Here is a 21113-nt window from a genome sequence, read left to right as displayed (position 1 = left end):
ATATTCATTGAGTTCGACTAAGCAATGTCTATGATTTGTGTTTATTTTTCACAACAATTATGGAAGGCTGCCATTTCAGTTTTCATTTTGTGGGGTCTGGCAGGTCCATAACTTGTTCAGAGACACCCAGTGGTGTGTGGGGAGCTGGGCTTTGTACCATGTGTGGGAAGCCATGCTCCACGCAGCCGTGCTGCTGAGGGCTGGGGGCGTGCATCAGCAGCTGTGGGGGCCTAGGTGTTTCTCAAGCTTCATCAGGTAAAGGATGAAAATTCCTGGAGGATTTGGTCCACCTTATATTTTCCCTTCAGCGAGACAATCATAACCCAAACAGCCACCAGACAAAGCCACAAAGACACCCCACTGGTTCTGCAGCCCTGGGAGGAGAGGAGCGATTAATGTTGACTATGCTGCTGAAAGCCCAGCTCAACCCATCAATGTCCCAACTCACCAATGGGCATAACTTCTTTAATGCATCCAAATTGTTCATTGATGAGCAAGGGGGAGCTGTAGTAACGCCGAAACCCCTTGGGCTGGAGATAGAGTGAGAAAGAGAAGGGGTTAATGTTACTGATAAGATGGAAGAAACCACACAAGAACCCTAAAAATAAAGCCAGTTGGTTTCTCCAGGAGCTCGCCCACGGCTCCCTTAAAGATGCTGACCTATCCTGTAATTCTATAATTTATCCCCAGCAGGGGTGCAGGGGGAGGGAGGTGGCAAAGAGCAAGTTATGCTCCATCCAGTAGGCTTCTGGGCCTGGCCCTCCCTGTCCTGCTTGTCCTCCGCCAGCAGCGCACTGCAGCCTCCCTGGTGTCCAGGGTCGTCATTACTTCCCAAGATACAAGTGGACTGCATTGCGTTATTTCACTGCAGTTTACTATTGTGGGTTGTTAAAATCAGAAAAGGCCTGGGCATGGGAGAGCAGACCTCAGAGGCAGGCTTAAAGGTCCTTGTATGTCTGAAGAGCTTTGTTGGCTCTGTGTTCTGGATTCTGTTTCCTTTTTTTTCTGACCTCTCATCTGTGAACTTTGCCTTGGCTTGTGGGAATCACCACTGGAGAAGGAGAAGGGGAACAGGTGAGGCAGGGGTTTGAGAGAAGAGGATGTTACAAATCAGAGAAAGTAGATGAACCCTCTAAGAACGTGGACTTACTACACCCCAGCATTGGATGAAAACTCAGTGGCTGAATCCCTACTAGAATTCCAGAATCTTCTCCAATGCTCCCGGCAAGTGGTTTTCTCCTTTGTTTGAACACTGTCAGTGATGGGAGGAGGGGTAGGAGTACTCACTAACCCTAGAGGCAGGTCTTTGGTGACATTATCTTTGATTAGATTTGGTATCCACTGATTCTGTCTTTCCCCTGGAGCCACAAAGGACAACAGAATTCCTCTTCTATGTGACAGGCCTTAAACGTTTTGAAGACAGGTGTTATGTCCTGTTTAGTTATTCTCTAGGGTAGTCATTCTTGGTTTTTTCTAAATTCTTTGGACCAGCCTAGTTTCAAAGACCCTCAGACATGCTCTGGGTTGCTTTTTATCAATGTGCGGCACCAGGACTGAAGCCTATACACCTGAGATGGTACGATCAGCCCAGAGTGAGCCAGGACTACCCAGTCTCCCTTGGTTTGGCCAACAAGATTCTGTTAAGGTGGTGTAGATATTTATTACTCTTGCCACTTTTGCAGGGGTTAGCTCTAGTCCTCTCTTGACACCCACTGAACTGACAGCCAGTTAAGCACTAGGGTGACCAATCACCCTAGTTTTCTTGGGGCTGAGGGGATTCGTGGAATGTATGACTTTCACTTTTAAAACAGTCCCAGGATGAACAGCCCTAGGATGTGGACTTTCAGTGCTAAAACTGAGAAAGTCCCAACCAGGGAGAAATGGTCGCTCTACGAAGGACCTTGACTCCTATTAAGTGTGGGGTGTTTGTCTATCAGGTTGACAAAGCTCCTCCTCTGCTCTATCATTAAGCCAATTAGGAAGCCAAGGTGGCAGGCCGGGGATGCCCTCCTGAGGTGGGGTGCCCTCCTCAGGGCTGCAGGGAAGAAGTATGGAGGGGTGATCTCACTGGGGAAGGCAAGTGCCCTGGGCAGGGAGTGTGGGGCCCACTCCCGGCACAGGCCCTTACCAGCTTGCCCATGCACCGCTGGGGTGCCAGGCCGTCTGTGCACTTGTGATGGATGCTCATCTTACAGGCTTTGCAGCGCAGTCCATGCTTAGCATTTGTTCCTGTCAGGCACATGGCAAACTGTGGTTAGGATACAACTTGCCCTTTCCTGGTGAACAGTCTGAAATCACTGAAAAAGAGGATGCTCCTACAGCCAGGTAATTCTTTCCTATGACTTTTTCATGAAGCTTTCAAAATGGAATATTCTGAAGATGGTTTTACCTTCTACATTTTCTACCTAAGTTATCAGCTCTGGTTTCTCCCCATTTCTTTCCTTTCCACTACTCCAGAAAGTATCAGCCTCTTCTGCTTCCTTTGTCCTCTCAATTCAATCGAGCAAATTCCACCTTCTTTGCTTTTCATATAGGTCACCCATTTCTGCTTTTCTGTGTCTTATTGAGTAAGGCAAGTCCTGGAAATTTCACCCATCTTCCTATTATAAGGTCAGAGCTGTTGGACAAACTCTCAGGAAAATGACTGATAAAGGGAGAACAGCAGGCTCATGGTCTTTTAAAGTGGGGGAGAGTGGGCTTGATCAGATACCAACACCTGCCTGGGGACAGAGGAACAGGAGGTGGGCAGCAGTGAACATGCTGCTGTTTGAGTCACTTAGCTTCCTGGGACAGGTGACATCATGGGGTTAGGAGGAAGAGGACTGAGGAGGAGAGGAGGGGCACAGCTGACCTGGCAACTTCACTGCTGCATTGAGGCCCAAGGCAGGAGCTCCCGAGAGGCTCCGGGGGCCAGCCACGAGTGTGGGGTGCACAACCGTGGGAAGATGGCAGTGGTGCTGGACACCCACGTCTGTTGTTTCAGAAGGTGGCTGCACGGAGGCTTGGAGAGAATGTCAAAATGCGATGTTTTCTGTCTCTATTTAGACAAGAGCATCCAGGACGAGAGGTGCCAACAGCACTGACACACAGAAGTGAGGTGTAGGCCCCATGCAGGCCTCAAAATGAGGTGCCAAATGGATTTTACTAGTCTTAGATGACCAAGCACTTCGAGCATATTGGAGAAGAGGAAGAGAGGTGGGATACTGGAAGGAGGGTGTCTTTGTAGAGCTGTTGAGGCTCTGATAGTCTCACCCCTACTCCTCTATCATAACGAGAAGGATGGGGGCACTTTGCTATCTCCTTGATCCTGCTGGAAGGGTCTTCAAGGGGACTTTTTCTTTTACGTTTTATTTTATAGCATTTTAGGTTTAAAGAGAAAGTGAGCAGGAAGTACAGGTAGTTCCCATACCCCCTCCTCTGCTTTCCTGTACACAGTTTCAATTATTAACATTACATTAGGGATTTCCACTTGTTACAGTTATGAACCAATAGTAACCTATCACTATTGACTCAATTTTACATTAGGGGTCCTCCTTGTGTTGTTCATTTCCATTGGTTTTGCCAAATGCATAATGTCATGTGTTCACCACTATAATATCATACAGAATAGTTCACTGCCCTAAAAATCCTCAGTGCTCTACCTATTCATCCCTTTCTCCTTCCCTCCCTCACTGAAACCCTGGCTACCACTGATTTTTTTCCCATTACCTCAAACATTTATCATTTGTTTGTGTTTGGAACATTCAAAACCATCTCTTCTCCCTAACTGAAAGTATATAATAAACTGCTATTAATTACAGTCACCCTACAGTGCTGTAGAACACTAGACATTATTCCTACTATCTAGCTGTAATTTTGTATCTATTAACCAACTTCTCACTATCCCCCTCATCCCAACCCTTTCCAGCCTCTGGTAACCGCCATTCTTCTCTCTGCTTCTATGTGATCAACCTTCTTAGCTTCCACATGTAAGTGAGAACATGTGCTATCTCTCTTTCTGTTCCTGGCTTACTTCACTTTACATAACCCCCTCCAGGTTTACCCATGTTGCCATGAATGATAGGATTTCATTATTTTTTTATGGATGAATGGTATTCCATTGTGTGTGTGTGTGTGTACTACATTTTCTTTATCCAGTCATCTGTTGATGAACTTGGGTTGATTCCATGTCTTGGCTATTGTGAATAGTGCTGCAATAAACATAGGGGTGCAAGTATTTCTTCGATATACTGATTTTCCTTTTCAAGGAGACTATTTTAAAAGCTTAGCCTGTATCCGCTGGAGTCTGTGCGACATGTGGCTGTGACCATACCCGTGCTTGATAAAGTCTAAAGGTGAGAGACATGGGTGACCAGTGGTCCTGTCAGCCTACTGAGGAGGGATGGCCATGGGGCAAGGCCTGCACTCTGAAAGCTTTTCAGGAAAAGGATATATGAGTAAAAAAATGTGTGATTCTGAGGATCAGATGTGAATTATGTAGAATGAATCCTGAGAAGACCACCTGGAGAGGCAATAGGACTCCAGCAAAGTAGTCTCTTTAGAATGGAGATATGGGAATGACTATGTCCACACAGTGTGAGACATGAGGCCACAGGGACCCCACTGTATACACAGCTGACTATAGACCCCAAATGAGGATATCTCAAGATTACATGGAAAATCCACCTCTCCTCCACCTTGCTTCCCCACCCTAGCCAGCATCACTCCTACACCTGTTTTTACCCTCCTCCAACCCCATGTGTGTACAGTGGCCAGAGTAATCTTTTAAAAGTGTGATTGAGTCAGCTCCCTCTCTCGCTTAAGCATCTCTCAGCAGGTTCTCTCTGCCTTTCTGAGAGGCAGAACATACAACATGTTCACCATGATGAAAAGCTTTTGTGTGAGTTAGGGGGAGCCCACCTCTAACTTTACTGCAGGCCAAGCGCTGTTGTTCACTATGCTTTAGCCCCGTGGCCTTCTTTTAGTTCTTTGAATGCACAAGCTCTTTAATTCCACAGGGTCTTTACGCCTGCTGCTTCATATGCCTGGAATGCTCTTCCTATCACTCTTCTCTTTGTTAGTGAACGCTCATTCTTTGACTCTCTTGTTATTTCTTCAAGGAAGCTGTGTTGAAAACATTTCCCCTCCCGTGTCTAAATTATCTTTTTTTATTGTTATTCTTTCTCACAGAACTCTGGTTATTTTTTTACCACATTTATCACAGTTTATTATTTATTTGAGAGTTCTTTTTTGTCTGCCTTTTTGTATGACCTGTGAACTCAATGAGGAAGGACTGTGTCTGTCCATTTGCTACTGTATACCCAGCTCTGAGTGTGATGCCTGATAAACATGCCTTAAGTAAATTAATGAACAAATCCTTTCATATGCACGCATGTACTGAGGCATGGTGACTTGTTTGAGATAATTTGTTGAAGCTGATTCATCAACAGGTAGAAATAGTATTCAAGAGCTGAAAGGGGACTTGGAGCTCTGACTGTATTATTTCATTTTAAAGAAGCCTGAGGGTCCAAGAGGTAGAATGATATGCTCCCGGTCAGAGGAGGTCCTCCTCATTTCACTCTTTCACAGCTTGACCTAACCATTTCCTCCCTTTATTTGGGTTGTTTAACCTACATGTAGCAAGAGTACAAGAGAGTTGAACATATGAGAATCTTCAAAAAGTTCATGGGAAGATGAGTATTATCTTCCAATTCCATTTTCTCACATACTATTTGAAGTACTTTTGTATATTTGGAAGATAGAAGGCAAGTGGAGGTATGGTAAGCAATTTAGCAGAAAACAGAAAGATTGTATTTTTCAAAAGCAACTTGGAAACTTGAAGGTCATGGAGCTTCAAACACTGTTGAGTTTCAAAATTATGAGAGAAAATGATTTCTAACTCATAATTTTATACCCAGCCAAATTACCAACACATATGAAGGTAGAATAAAGCTATTTTCCAATCTTTAGGTATTCAATATATTTACTTTCCATATACCCTTTCTTAGAAAACTAATGGAAAATGTGTCTTATAAAAATGAGAGAATAAATCAAGAAAGAGGAAAATATTGGATCTGGTACACAACAGAAGAACTGACATGAGGAGCAGTAAATACTATCCCCTTATAACAACTATGCTAGACTGAAGCTGCAAGATAAAGTAAGGCAGTAGATTTGGAAGAAAATGGAGCTTAAAACCTTATTAATGCTTTTGAGGTTTGGATATTATAATAGATATGACATTTGACTTATCTGTGAGAGCATTTGGAAAAAACAATTATAAGTGCATAAAAAGTTAAGGAAGTGAAAAAGGCAATTTCTAATTTGAGAAAATGTAAAATCTGTGTAAGAGAAGAAATGTAAACATAGTAAAATACTTGAATCAGAAGTCAGTAGTCACAAGAGTACATAAATTGACTTCCACTTAACACAAATTTGTGACAAAACTACCTGGGAAAATGGGAGCAAGGGAGCAAAACTTGTGATGTAACTCTTTTGGGAAGGCGAGAACAAGGAAGAAATGAAAAAGAGGTAGTGCTGGAGGTGTGTGAATCGTATCCTCATCTTCTATAGCAGGAAGCCAACAAGTGTTTGATTATCCAAGGAACAGCAGGAGAAGCACAGTATTTAGAAATATTGAGATAAATGCCAGAAAAAGCAAATAAAGAGGACGAAAGTGGTTGCCTTTCAGAAGTGACTCTGGGATGAGACAAGTTTCATTGCAGTGTGTTCATTACCATCTGTCTTTAAACAATTCTCACATACTACTGTGACAAAAAGCAAATAAAAAATTAAGTGTGGAAACAGAGTCAAGTCATTCGCTTGCAATGATGTGGCTCTTGATCAATGGAGATGTACAGAAAACATGGGACCAGCTCATCATGCAAGTCAGCAGTTCTTCCCTGAGCATTTGAAGTTCTGCGCTAAATCTAAGACAGTTTTATGAGTTACAGCTCAAAATTTTTAAGAATGTTAATCATGATATTCCAATGGAGTTTAGAATGGATCAGTGTAAACCAATACAACACTGATTATGTGCTAGGCACTGGGCTGTTTTACGAGCACGGTATCGTTTATCACTAGGGATAGGTGAGCCATCCATAGAGAACCAAACACTGAAGGTCTAAAGCATGAAGAAGTCTATACATAAGTGTTGGGGGAAAATATTGAAGTGTTTTTCTCAGTGTAGGTAGCTGAATCTGGATGACAGATTCAGCTGGATGACATGCTCCTGTTGCTTTTTTAAAAATGAAATTGATTACATATGTCTGTAAAACTCAGACTCATTTTGATAACATTTTGCCATGGAGGCATTGCTTAACCCTTAGTCAAATTTCATATAATGTCAAAGTTAAAGACAAAGCGAGATAAAACAATGGTTTACAACTGAGATTACTTAATTACAGAAATAATTTTGAGAATGAGTAAAAATAAACTTGTATAAGAAAAGAAATGTAATCACACACTACAGTACTTGAATCAGTGGTGAACAATGGTTAAATTATTACTTATAATTAGTTTGCTTCCAGATTGTACAACTACAGGATTACTCCTGTAATTGATATGATTAAAATTAATGTAAATAAAATAATAAAAAAGACTCTTTACTGTGATTTGGGAAAAAAAAACTTTAAAAAATCTATAACTATATGTACATAAATATGAATATTGATAAATATATCCACAAATATTTTTTAGATTATATAAAATATTGATAAGTAATTCAAAGGTAAATACAGGAAAGATAGTCCAAAGACATTCCAGGTTCCTGTTCCCACAGGTTGAGCTACTGGACTGATAGAGGAACCTGCAGGGCACGCGTGCATCAGGAGCTTGCAGAGCTTGGGAGGCCCCAGCATCATGTCATAGAAGGGTCTCAGAGCCGGAGAGAAGAGAGCAAAAGCAATAGGTAAGTTTTAGGCACTTGGGCAGACCAGAGGCATCTAAGGCCTAGGGACTATGGAAACTAAAGTCAAGATGACAGAGTCAGTATTTTTAAACTAAAGCCTATAACAAAACTGCTGCTGGATAATAAAAACTGGCATAATAATGCAGCTAGCATTATTCACGAGCATTTTACCCTTGAATATACGCTAATACAGGAACAAAACAGAATTATGTGGGAGGCAGTTAAGGAGCCCTCCTTAATGAAGTCCCTGCCTACTTTCCTTGCTTTGTTTTCAACATGAAGCCTTGGGCTCCTCCTTTGCTTTATCAGATCATTTGTGGTTCCTGGTGAGGGTGGCCGTGTCACTGCTTGAGGCTGCTCACGCCACCTCCCCTGCCTTCCTTATTCAACTGGTAAACAACTTCTCACCTTCCATGAAAAACCTCTAAGTGCTTTCCAAAGCCTCCTGCACACATACCCTCCCTCCCTCTACATCTATAGGAGCCACCACTCTCCTGTGTCCTCTCACTGTGCCCCAAGGACCTATCACAACAGGCAGTCTCCTCTTCTACTTTGTGGGGCTTGACATGGAATGGTGTTTTATTCACCTCTGGAAGCTCTGTGGTCAGTAAAAGGCTTGGCATGAAGAACATTATCATCCATTAGGAAAGATCAGCCTACCCAGGCCTGGGACAGACGAATGTTCAGGCTAAGAGAATATTGGGGCTTTGTCCTAATAATACCGTGGAAAGAGCTAGACTTCTTCTTGTGTCCTGGGGCCCATATGAACACCAGGTTCAAGCCTGCCTGCAGACCTTTACATATGGGCTTCCACCTGGCTGGTCTGCTTCATACCAATGCTGCAATATGACTACATCTTGGTTTTTTGGGACCCAGAACCCTCCAAGCTCCTGGGTGGCCCTACATCCAGGTCAGCTACTGTTCCATCAGATGCCTGCCTGACCTATGAAGCTGGCTGAACACTGATTCAGGGAACCACTCCCTTCATCTCTGTTACTGGCTCTTCATACCTTCCTCAAAGCAGATGTCACAACTATCTGGACCAGAATCAAGTTAGCTGTGCCCTTTAACTTTTGTGATTTTGCTTGTGGACTTCTCCCGGCTAACAGCTTACATTAGCCTCTGCTTCCTTCGTATGGTATGAGTTCTCACCACGCCTCCCCAGATGACCTCTGACAGCTTCTGTGAATGCTGTTACACTGATAGAGAGATGCCTCAGATTCTCACTATTTCTTCTGCATCATATACATAACCCAGAAGTGCCTGCCACTCTACACCTAAACATAGCTAATTATAGGAACGTGTAAGCATAACAATTTACATAGTTTTGTGTGCTGCTTCAATGCAAAAGCAACTGACTTAACACATATAAATAAATAAAATATAAATAAATGTTCTGAATGATCACATGTGGAATTTTAATTTCCACCATCAAAGGAATGCATAATTCTACATCTTTAGTGCCACTGTTAAAAATCTGTGATTTCAAGATCTAAGTTGGATAAATCATGCTTCATAGCGGAATTACAAAAAAATACATACAAAACATAGGATGTATTTCCCTGACTTTCACACACTCCTTCTCTTTGATGTGGAGACAATTCCTAAGATTCTGAGGTCACCTAAAGCCAGCTAAGCCAAATGCAGTCACTGGGCATGAGTCTTCCCTACTCATATGGACTAAGGGTAATTTGAAAGAAAAACAATGAATGGAGAAACAAACAGTAGCACTACGATTGAAGGAGTTTACCAGTGAACATACAAACACACACACACATACACACATATTTAAGAAGAAAAAGCATTGTACTAGAAGTCAAAAACTTGAATTCTTATCCTGACTCTGTAGTAAGGAAAGAAGCCAGGAGGGAATTAAAAATTATTGAGCTCTTGTGCACTGTATTAGGCAATTTTTTGGATGTCTCCTCATGCTAATAAATGAATGTTACCTTTTATATGTGAACTATTATTTTAACTAGGTGATGCAGGGATAACTGGTAACTCCATTGGAAAGAATGGTCAAATGTTGCGCTGAAATGGGTATGTAACTCACTAGCTGTGGAGTTCAATATTGGAACTTTTCCCTTCTCTTAGTATCTCCTCCTAGTCCTGTGAGGCCGGGATTTTCATTCCTTCATTTTTTGATAGTGGACAGAGGCCAAATGATATGCAGCTAGTAAGGAAAGAGAAAGGACGAGGATCCAGGTCTGCACAACTCAGAAGCCTACCATTCTTCCCTTCTCCCCTTGCCTTCTGCCAACCTTCTGCACAGCTCATATCTCTACCCAGATTAATTTTTGAAAATTAGAGAGACATTTATGGCAGTTTCAACTCTGCTTGTCTATGATAATGATAAAATAAAAGTAAAAGATCACAACCATGGTCAATGAGGATGAGTTGGAGGAGAAATAGCAAGAGTTTCCAGGCACCAAGCCTTTTCTCAAGAAGATTCTGGGGCTGTGACTGTTCTGTTCCAACACCCTCTTTGGAAGAGGCAATCTGATCCCATTTATGGTGGGTTACAAATAGGCTCTCATAGTTGACAAACGTGAGTAAGCATTTTCTGGACGTGCTGGCCACTGTAGAGATGTGGGTCCATGTAACAGATTCATATAAGGCATTACAGCTCAATGCAGGCCCTGGAAAACATGCAGCACTAGAGTGTGGGGTATAGAGATTCCTTCCATCACACACGCTATTGCTAAGCTCTGTATGCTGGTGATTACTTACTCGGTCAGTAACGCAGTAGGAGTCAAGGCTGCAAATGCACCAGCCCGTGCAAGAGTTCACTGCTTTTTCCAGTTTTGTTATGCACCTATTCAGGGACTTATTTTTTGTTTTGAAAATGACATGATGGATAGTCCTCTTTGAATAAAAACAATGTTCTTGTCTTGGTTGATCCTTTTAAAAGGAAGAGTGGAGCCAGGGGGTAAAGTACAAATGTAAGAATACCAAAGTACAAAAGTAAGGCAGCTGCTTTACAAATTATTAAAATGTCCATGCATAAATTATATTATATTTGGATGTTCATACCTGGATGTGTGTGTATTTACATACATATATAATTTATGAAGATACCATGGTGGGGTGGAAAAAGTTAGGTCTATGGCATCCAAAGGCTTAGATGATAGTCTTTAGCTCTGAGACCGTGAACAAAGAACTTGATATCTGAGCTCAGTGATCCCATCTGAGAAAAGGTGTCATGAACACAACATGGGAAAACCAAGGGACTCTGTCCTTGGGAAACATAATTTACCATGCAAAAATGAGTGAGGGTTTGGATAGATGGTGTATCATCAGCAACTCTGAATAGTGACTTTCCTGGAAGTCACAATTTTCAGTTTCCTTAGGGCTGAACTGTTCATACCAAACTCAGGATTTGATCAGCCATGACCTTGATAAAGCACAGGTCTACATATACCCTTCTCCTTTCCTGTGTGTACTACTCCCTTCCTTATATTTTAGTTTACAAACAAGTATAATTGATCCTTGTTTTATAAAGTTTAGCTTAAATCCTCTTTGAACATGAATGTGGCATAAAATGTTAAAGAAATTTATCATTTGTGGAATAATTCACTCCATAATTCTTTTAAAAAACAAGTTTCATACTTATCAAATATAGAGATTATTAGGCTTCACAGTCAGCTTAACATAAGAACATCTGCTCCTCCCTCACCCTGTCCCCTTGCCCCCTCCCTTTCCCTCAAGGCTGGAGCGTTCCAATAAAGACATCTGGTACAACTCACTCTGTCCCCCTACCTCCTCCCTTTCTCTCAGGCTGGTGCGTACCGATAAAAACATCTTGTACAAAGCAAAAGAAATTTCAAAGCTGTTAAGGAATGCTGAGTGCTCAGAATAGTTGTCCAACCCCCTCCCAGACAAACCCTATAAAGCCTTTGATAGTCTGTACGAGGGCAGAACAGTGATCTTTCAGTTTCCCCTCTAGGTTCACTGGAGTAAACTCCTTTGCTTGATAATGTTTGGCTCAGAGTCTTTCACTCTGTTTGTCTTGCCCTTGCTTGATAACGTTTGGCTCAGAGTTTTTCATTCTGTTTTTCTTGCCAACCTAATATTTTAATTTAAATAATATTTAAACATTTGCATAAGATCTTTCATTTATGTATTAATGTGGTAAATTAATTGTTAAAAGACCTCTAACTACCTGAGGCAGACCAAACTGCTAAAAGTTTAAGAGCCATGGCCAAACAAAGAGAATCAGAACTACTGGTTAAAGCACGTGTGAACTGTCAGTGTGCATTAAATTGATCCTACAGTTTTCTAGGAATATGTCCACAGTACAAAGTAGAGACTTCTTCTAGAAAGATCCTCCAAGGGATCTTCATCAAAGGGTTACACTGAGAAAGGTTTGAAAGCGCAGAAAATATTAAAAACCAATCAACAAACAAAAAACCCAAAGAAAGCAAAACAAAAATGAATGGGTATGCGCTCTCTTTCGCACTATAGAAAAATGGGCAACTGAGATGTCAAACTTCACATTTCAGATCAGGCTAGGACTTGGGAAGCTTCAGCAAGGATTGTGGGGAAGCTATCAGAACTGGGAATGTTGGTGGATCTGTCCCTTACCCTTACACATCACTTTGATCTTAGGGAAATGGGGGAAAGAGAGGCTGAGAGTTGGAGAGGACCATGAGCCCAGCCTTCCCTGGAGCTCACCCCTCAGAAGGGAGAGGGTGGAGTTACTCTTCTCTGCTTACTCTCTGGTGCTAATCTCTCCCACACCGAGCAAACCACCAGTGATATTTTGATGACATTCACAACTGTATTTAAAATACTTTATTGTCATTTAGTGTGATATTTTTAAAATGCAGTTTGGGGACTGATCAAGTGAAGATAAAGTTACCAGGAAGAAGACAAGTAACTTCCAACTCTTTTTTTAGAAAAGCACCTATTCCAAGAATCTGGAGATTTCTGCAGCACAGTGAAGGATCCTCCAGAAGAAAACCCTTTAACAATAACAAGGACAAGAGTAGTTGAAAAGTTAAGGATTTTTGCTTTTTTTTCCTTTTCTTTCTTTCTTTCTTTTCTTTTTTTTTTTTTTTTTTAAAAAAAAAAACCTTTTGAGGAGTTAGACCAGGGGTCAGTTTCTCTTTGCAGGCCAGATGGTCTCTGTTACAACTATTCAATTCTGCCATTATAATGTGGAAGCAGCCATAAATAATAAGTAAACAAATGGGCATAACTGTGTGTCTGTAAACATTATTTATAGACACTGAAATTTGATGTTCATATAATTTTCATGTCACGAATATTATTCTTTTGATTTTTTCAACAGTTAAAAAATATAAAAGTCATTCTTAGCTTGTGGGCTGTGCAAAAATTGGTGATAGGCCAGATTTGGCCTGTGAGCCTAAGCTTTTTCTGCCCAGTTTTTAATTTTTTTAATCGGGGCAAAATTCACATTACATAAAATAAACCAATTAAAAGTGAACAATTCAATGCACTTAATACATTCACATTGTTATGCCACCTCCATCTCCATCTAGTTCCAAAACATTTTCATCACCCCTAAAGGAAACTCTGTATCCATTAAGCAGTTGCTCCCCAGTCCTCCCAACCCCTAGCTCCTGGCAACAACCAATCTGCTTTAAGTCTCTACGGATTTACCTATTCTAGATATTTCATGTAAATGGAATTATACAGTATACGACCTTTTGTGTCTGGCTTTTTTCACCTAGCATAATGTTTTCAAGGTTCATCTATATGTCTATATGGCTTTTTTCACCTAGCATAATGTTTTCAAGGTTCATCTATATTGTAGCATGTATTAGTATTTCATTCTATCTAATGGATGAATAATATTCCATTACACACACACACACACACACACACACACACACACACACACAGTCTGAAATCTGACATATTTTCCGTCCCTAAAGAAAAAGACTTTGAGCTTGTTCTTCCTGAGAGGTTAAGTCTCTGTGAAGTTGGCTTGCACGATATGAGGTATTATAACTCCCGCATTTTCAGAAGAGAGCAGAGTAGATTCTGACTGCAAGGAGAAGCCCCCATATCCAAGTCTGTTTCATATTTTAGATGTCCTATGCATGTTTCTGGTTTGTCTTCAGATAATTTTGTGGCTCCTTTTTCTATGATCCTTCTTATGAACACAATATTAACCTTTGATGTTTCGTTGCAAATATCTTGAATTTTAAATGTATGGCAAGTCAAGAGTTAATGTTAATATGGAAAAACAAAACTAGGCAATGCATGTGGATTTTTTTTTTTTTTTTTCTGCACTGAATCAAGCATTCTGGCCATGATGCCTCACTTCCAAAATCTGGCAAGATCAGGCTCTGGGGAGAGATTATTCTCAGTCAGTCACTTTTGATAGCATTTTAAATGAAGGATTTTGATATAGACCCAGACCTGTACTTCTTGATTTTCAAAAAATGTGGATTTTGGAGCCACACACTCCTGGATTCAAACCTTGGGTCCAATATCTCCCCTTAAAAGTGTAAGAAGGACAGAAAAAAGACTTTAATAGCCTAATAACTGAGGATGAAATTGAAAGGAAAATTGTTTCTCTCCACCCTCCCACCAAAAGGTATGTTACCTACCCAATTTTAAAGATGGGTTGTTATCAAATCATTAAGAAGAGAGAATTCCTGTGCTATTAATCTGCGCAAGATAACAAAAACTTCTTCGTTAATTTTATAAAGCTAAAATTTATGAAGCCAAAATTTGCCAAAGCAAAGAAGGAAAACTGCAGATAAATCTTACTTATAAATATGAATGCAAAAATTCTAAATGCAATGTTAGCAAAACAAAGCCCATCCTGTACAGAAAGGACAATATTATGTAACCTTGTAAGGTTTATCTCAGGAATGGAAGGATAGCTTATGAGAAATAGCTATTGATCTAATAATCATATAGACTTCTCATTCTGATTTAAACTGTTAGCAAATGTAGCATAGAAGGATACTTCCCTAATATAATAAAGGATTCTCATTTGAAATGAGTCTCTATGATACCTAAGGAGACAACGTTAAAAACTCTTCCTTGTCATCCACCAAAATTGCTCTCATGAAGGTTACCAGACACCACCACCTTTCTGGCTAAATACAATGGTCACAGTTCTTCCTATTCTTTCCTATTCCCTATTCAAAGTTCTTCCAAATTGATCTATCAGCAGCACTGAGAAGGCTGATCATTCTCTCCTCCTTAATATATATTCTTTCTTGACTTCCAAGATAACACATTTTCTTGGCTTACCTCTACTACACTGGTCACTCCTTCCTGGTCCCTCTTCTAGCTACTCCTCCTCTGTACACCGTTTTAACAGGGGAGAGCACCACAGCGCAGTCCTAAGTCTTCTTCTCTGTCTATGCTTACTTCCTTGGTCATATCAAAAGGTCTTATGCCTTTAAATGCTATTTATATGTTGATGACTCCAATATTTATACCTGTAATCTGAACAAGACTCTCAAACTCTGGACCTACTTATATACCTGACTACTTGACTTTTTTTTTTTTTTTTGGCTTGGCTGTCAAACATGTCAAAGTTAACACATCTGAAAATGAATTAGTGATCTTTCCCCCAACACAAACCCCAGAACCAATTCAACCTCAGTTGACAGTTTCCTTATCTCAGTTGATGGCAACACCATTCTTCAAGTTGCTTGGGCGAGGCTTGGAAGCAACCCTGTCTCTTACTTTTCCCACACAGCCCATATGGAGAAAATCCTGTTGGGTACTTCCTTCAAAACATATCAAGAATCTGGCACCTTCTCTGTTTTGCCTGCTGCACCTTGATCTCTTACCTGAATTACTGTACTACATTTCTGTTTTCACTGCTTCAGTCCTTGCCACCCCCCTCCCCCCGAGTCTATTCTTCATGTAGCAGCGGAGTCTCACAAGATCTCTGCTCCTGACTCACTCTGTTCCAGCCCCACACTGGCTACTGGCTATTACTTAAACACATCAGGCATGCTCCTGCTTTGGGTTTTGCTCTCGCTGTTTCATTCACTTGAAATGCTCTTTCCCTAGAGTTCCTTCACTTTCTGCAAGCTTTGCTCACCTCTTATCCTCTAGACGATGCTTACCCTGACCACCTCATGTGATACTGCAGCCTGTCTCCTGCCTCTGCACTCCTGATCTTTCTTACCCTGCTTTACATTTTCCTTCTTTCCATATCACTTATCACCTTAGGAAATTTATCTATCTGTCTGTCTATCTATCTATCTATCCATCTATCCATCCTTCCTTCTCCTCTACTAAAATATCAACACTACAAGGGCACAGATCTTTGCAGGTTTGTTCACTGATGCATCCCAAGTGCTTAGATCAGCACCTGGCACAGAGGAGACACTCTATAAGTATTTGTTGAGTAAATTCCTATTTAAGTTTGAAAGAGAAAAAGATGCCTGATATTAGTAATACACAGCATGCTTATTAAATAAGAAAAGAAAAAATATTTATTGAAGGGATGCCAATTTTCTCCAAATAGTTCTGCAAGTTTAGCAGAATTCCAGTTGAAATCTCAATGGGATTTGGGTGGGGGACTTCACAAAATGATTCTAAAATTAATCTTGAAGAGTATGTGCTTGAGAACAGCAAAACATTCTTGAAAAAGAATCTATTATAAATCACAATAGCAATTAAACCAGAGAGCTGTTGGTGCTGGAAAAAGGAAACAACATAACCAATAAAGTGAATTGAAAGCCTAAAATAATAAATATGTCTAATAATTTAGTGTTTGATAAAAGTGACTTTTCAAATCAGCAGTGAAAGGAGGAATTTATTCAGCAAATATTGGTGAGCCATCTGGTTAATTACTTGGGGAAAAGACCAGATAATTTAGTCATAGAATATTCTGAAATAAAATGTGGGTGCGTTAAGAAGTTTACATAAAAGTTGCAACTATTAAATTAATTGAAGAAAATATGAATACTAGTTTATTTATTTTTTGGTATAGAAACTCTTCCTAAGCATGATTTTATGAGAGAAAGCAATATACTGAAAGACTGATAAATTTGACTACCTGGAAGTATAGTCATTAGTGCAAAACTGAAAGGCAGATAAATTGAGGAAAATTATTGCCTTATATAATTAAGGCTGTTATACAGTATTATACAGGGTTCACAAGCAGTTCTTACAAATTAGCAGGAAAAGATGAATAAGCCAAAAGATATATTATCCACAGACATAAACTGACAACTCACAAAAGAAGTGGAATTGAAAGTTAAGCATTTAATAAATGGCAGAATTAAATAGTAATCAAAGAATTGGAAATAAGAATGGAATAAGAATCCATTTTTTTTCTCCATCGAATATGCAAAGATTAAAACAAATGAAAAAAACCCCAAAAGATACCACCACTGATTGAACTTTGACACATTGCTGCTGGGAGAGGAAAATTGTACCGATATTGTCAGGTCGATGTGGGGACATCCCTCAAAAGTTTTAATCATTTGCATAATTCGTTGATGCAGCATATGCAATTTCAGAATTGGGTCTTAAGAAAATAAAAGTATGTTTGCAATAACTTAGCTACAAAGATGCTTACTGCAGTTTTGCGAATAATGTTGAGAAATGGAAGACCACCAAAATATCACAAAATTAGGTGTTAGTTAATGAAAGTTTGGTACATCCATGAACAAAACACATTTTTGGCTACTGATATGGACTGTGTCCTCCAAGTTTTATGTATTAGTAGCTAGATCCCCACTGTGACTGTTAAGAGGGTGGGAAATCCTATTACAGTAATTGAAAGGTGGCGCTGGTGGTCACGGGTGTGGTTCTGGGGGCTTTAAAAGGAGAGCATGTAAGAGTCTGTCTCTCTCTCTGCTCCACCATTTTCTGCCATGTGAGTCCCCTGCAGTGCTATAAATCCACCACCAAAGAAGATCCTCACCAGGAGTGTTCCCAGGACTTTGGATTTCCCAGCCTCCAAAACGATAAGCAACGAATTTCATTTTCTTTATAAATCACCCAGTTCCAAGTAGTTTTGTTATAAGCAACAGAAATGGACTAATACAGCCATTGAAATAACTTTTTAAATTAATAATGATTGACATTATAGGGTATTCACAATATAATGTTAAAATGTCAAAATCAGGATAAAAGATAAAATGTTTAGGGAACTCTCATTTCAAATGAATATATACATGCAAATAAAAAAGTCTAGAAGGACATATATAAAGACCTTAGTAATAATTTCTCTCTAGGTAGTGGAATTATAAATGCTTTTTAGGTCTTGCTTTTTGCTTATTTGTATTTTCTCATTTTCTACAATGAGCATATTTTCTTTTTATAATAAGAAATAAAACACTACATATTTTTGGAAGAAAGTGTTATTATTTTTGAAGAATTATGAAAATGAAGTCATGTTGAAATGAGAGGAATCACTCTGGCAGCTATGTTTTTGGAGTCCCCATTGTTGGGAATTGTCAGGGTGAGGAGTCCAACAGCTTAGGAAAAAAGTAGCACCAACTCCCTCATCTCCACTTGCCACAATAGAGGCCTTTGGTAGTGTAGAGACTTTTGTCTTGGACACTGAGTCCTGACATAATTCTGCAGGGCCTGGCTCCCCACCCACTCATGTGCTGCATGCACTGTGCATGCAGAGGGTACCAGTGGGAAGTAGGCCTGCATTTCCCTTCCTGGAACAACACTCTCCAAGGTAGGGCCTCTCCCTGGGTTCCTTGGAGCACACTCTGTACTAGAATGTCAAGCTGCGGATTTCACAGACTGTGTCAGCTCAATTGCCTCTCTGCTGGCAAGGGGAAAGTGCCCATTTCCCTTTTTTTTTTCCTTCAAAATTTAATGGATAGCTTTCAATGCGTTATAGATTTCAAAGCACATTTTTTAAATCTAAGTTTTCTGAGTAGAGTTTCTCAGCCTCTGCACTACTGACATTAGGGGCCTGATAATTCTTTGCTGTGCTTGTTTGTGGGGGGGGGGTTATGAGGGAGGGGGTACAGCTGATCTGTATATAAGAAGCATCCCTGACCTCTACCCACCTGATGCCAGTAACACCCTTTCCTCCTATTTGTAACATCCAAAAATATTTTCAGACATTGCCAAATGTTCCCTGGGGGTAAGGTTGCCAGATGAAGTACAGAAAGTCTAGTTAAATTTTAATTTCAGATAATAAACTTTGTTTGTATAAGTGTATCCCAAATGTTGCATAAGACTACTGGGTCCTATATATTGCCTGTGAATACTTATACTAAAAAATTATTTTTTGTTTATCTGAAATTCAAATTTAGGTAGGTATCCTGTCTTTTTATTTGCTAAATCTTGAAACCCCACGTGTGAGTCAAAGTTGGCTCTGGTTTAGAACCACTGATGTAGAGCAATAGTTATTTTCAGCCCTCTTTTAAAGCCAAGAAAACTGAGGCTTGGGGAAGAAAGTTCTTGGTCTAAGGCCACAGGGCATAAAGGGTGTGGAGATAAGATTTAAACCTGGGTATCCGGATTACAAATTCCTTTTTTCTTCCTGTGCATAGAACTACCCATCTTTATTCCAGAAAGTTTGAAAACTGAAAGATATTTGGATCAGTGTCACTTGACATTGGGACTGTATCCAGGATTGCCAAGAATTAGGGACTTTGCATATGTTATCTCTAACACAAGAATTCCTTGAATTTAGCTATTATTACCCACTTAACAAATGGAAAATTGAGGATCAGAGCGTCTTAACAATTTCCCCAAGATTATCTAGCTAGTAAGTGGTAAACCTGGAGTACCCCAGCAGGTCTGACTTAATGCATACTTGACATCGTATCTCTGACTGGTGTCCTTTGCTTATTTATTTCTCCCCCTCCATCAACTAGCATTGACTGAAACCTTCTAGCTATATTTTCTGGTTGTACCAAGATACCAGATTTTTGATCCATCGTAATTTGGAAATCAGGTCTATTTACAATAGCCAAGATGTAGAACCAACATAGATGTCCACCAATGGATGACTGGATAAGGAAAATGTATATATTCACAATGGAATACTACTCAGCCATAAAAAAAGAGTGAAATTCGGCCATTCATAGCAACATGGATGAGCTTGGAGAAAATAACATTAAGTGAAATAAGCCAGGCACAGAAAGAAAAATACTGCATGTCTTCACTCATAAGTGGGAGCTAAGAAACAAAGAAACAAAGAAAGACCATAACAAAACATTGAACTTTCAGAAGGAGAGAATAGACCTGTAGTTACTAGAGGAAGGAAAGGGCGAGGGGGAGGGGAGATAGGCAGGTATGGGTAAGGGACACAAAAAGTAATTATGATCTATAATGATGAACATGCTAATAATAATGATTTGATCATCACATACTGTGCACAAATACTGATAATCAACTTTGCACCTCATAAATATGTATAAAAAATAAAAATAAAATAAAAAAAGAAAGAATCAGGAATAAAAGGATGAACAGGTGCAGAACTCTTTTTAAATACCATTTATGACCAAAGCCAGATAGTGAAACCACTTGACTTGCCTGTTGGATATGTTGCCTTCCATATGAGCAATCTACCGAAATAACAGAGTGGTTAATAGTGGTTAAGCTGGATAAATATGTAAACTATATATCAGCCTCTGAGAAACTAAGAATTGACTTTGTTACACTTTTCTTTTAAAGAAAGTATGGCATGTTTTGGTTCTTTGTATGCAAAAAGAAGCTGCTGCCAAAACTGTAGATGAATTTGGTAGGGAGTGGTTAATCCTTACTCATCTGTCAATACCCAAATCAGAGGCCACATCTTTTATGGAACTTTTATTGACCTCTTTCTCCTTAGGAAGAATTATTGCTTCCTAACTTGGCTTTCCTTAGCACTTGGCTCAGGTATTTACATGTGTATCCCCAATTATCTACCAGAGTACCCTGTACTTATTAAGTATCTGTGGAAAAAAAGAATTAGATAAACATCTATGCAAGAAACAAAGTTAGATATCTCATAAAAAATTAAAATCAGCTTTTTAATCATCTATCTCTGTATTTCATTTTCTCTTTCTAGGTACCTAAGCCCTTGCACATAACTCTTAGTGACTTGCTGAGTTTTCATGTTATAGAATTTAGTCAGGAAGTGACCTCAAAGACTTTCATCTCAAAGTGTGGTCCATGGACCAGCATTAGCAGCATCACCTGAGACCCTGTTAAGAATGCAGAACATCAGGACCCAACCCAGTCTGGCTAAATCAGGATATGGAGTTTAAGAAGACTTCCAGGTAATTTGTATGTGCAGTAAATTTTTGAGAAGTCC

The 21113-nt window shown here is 39.9% G+C and overlaps 1 protein-coding gene across 3 annotated transcripts in view; it reads right to left on the bottom strand.

Moving 5' to 3' along the window:
- STAC (SH3 and cysteine rich domain) overlaps positions 1-21113 on the bottom strand; it is a 164507-nt gene that overhangs the window by 74329 nt on the left and 69065 nt on the right. For all 3 annotated transcript variants that reach the window (XM_063115031.1, XM_063115032.1, XM_063115033.1), the window contains exons 3-4: positions 2129-2229; positions 449-530 (exon numbers count right to left, since the gene is read on the bottom strand). In XM_063115031.1, coding sequence (XP_062971101.1) covers positions 449-530; positions 2129-2229 — 183 coding nt within the window. The remainder of the gene's footprint in view (positions 1-448; positions 531-2128; positions 2230-21113) is intronic.

The sequence above is a fragment of the Cynocephalus volans genome, chromosome 11, assembly GCF_027409185.1.
Source record: "Cynocephalus volans isolate mCynVol1 chromosome 11, mCynVol1.pri, whole genome shotgun sequence".
Classification (NCBI taxonomy): domain Eukaryota; kingdom Metazoa; phylum Chordata; class Mammalia; order Dermoptera; family Cynocephalidae; genus Cynocephalus; species Cynocephalus volans.
The sequence above is the reverse complement of the archived record's forward strand: the minus strand, read 5'-3'. Positions and strand labels throughout refer to the sequence as shown.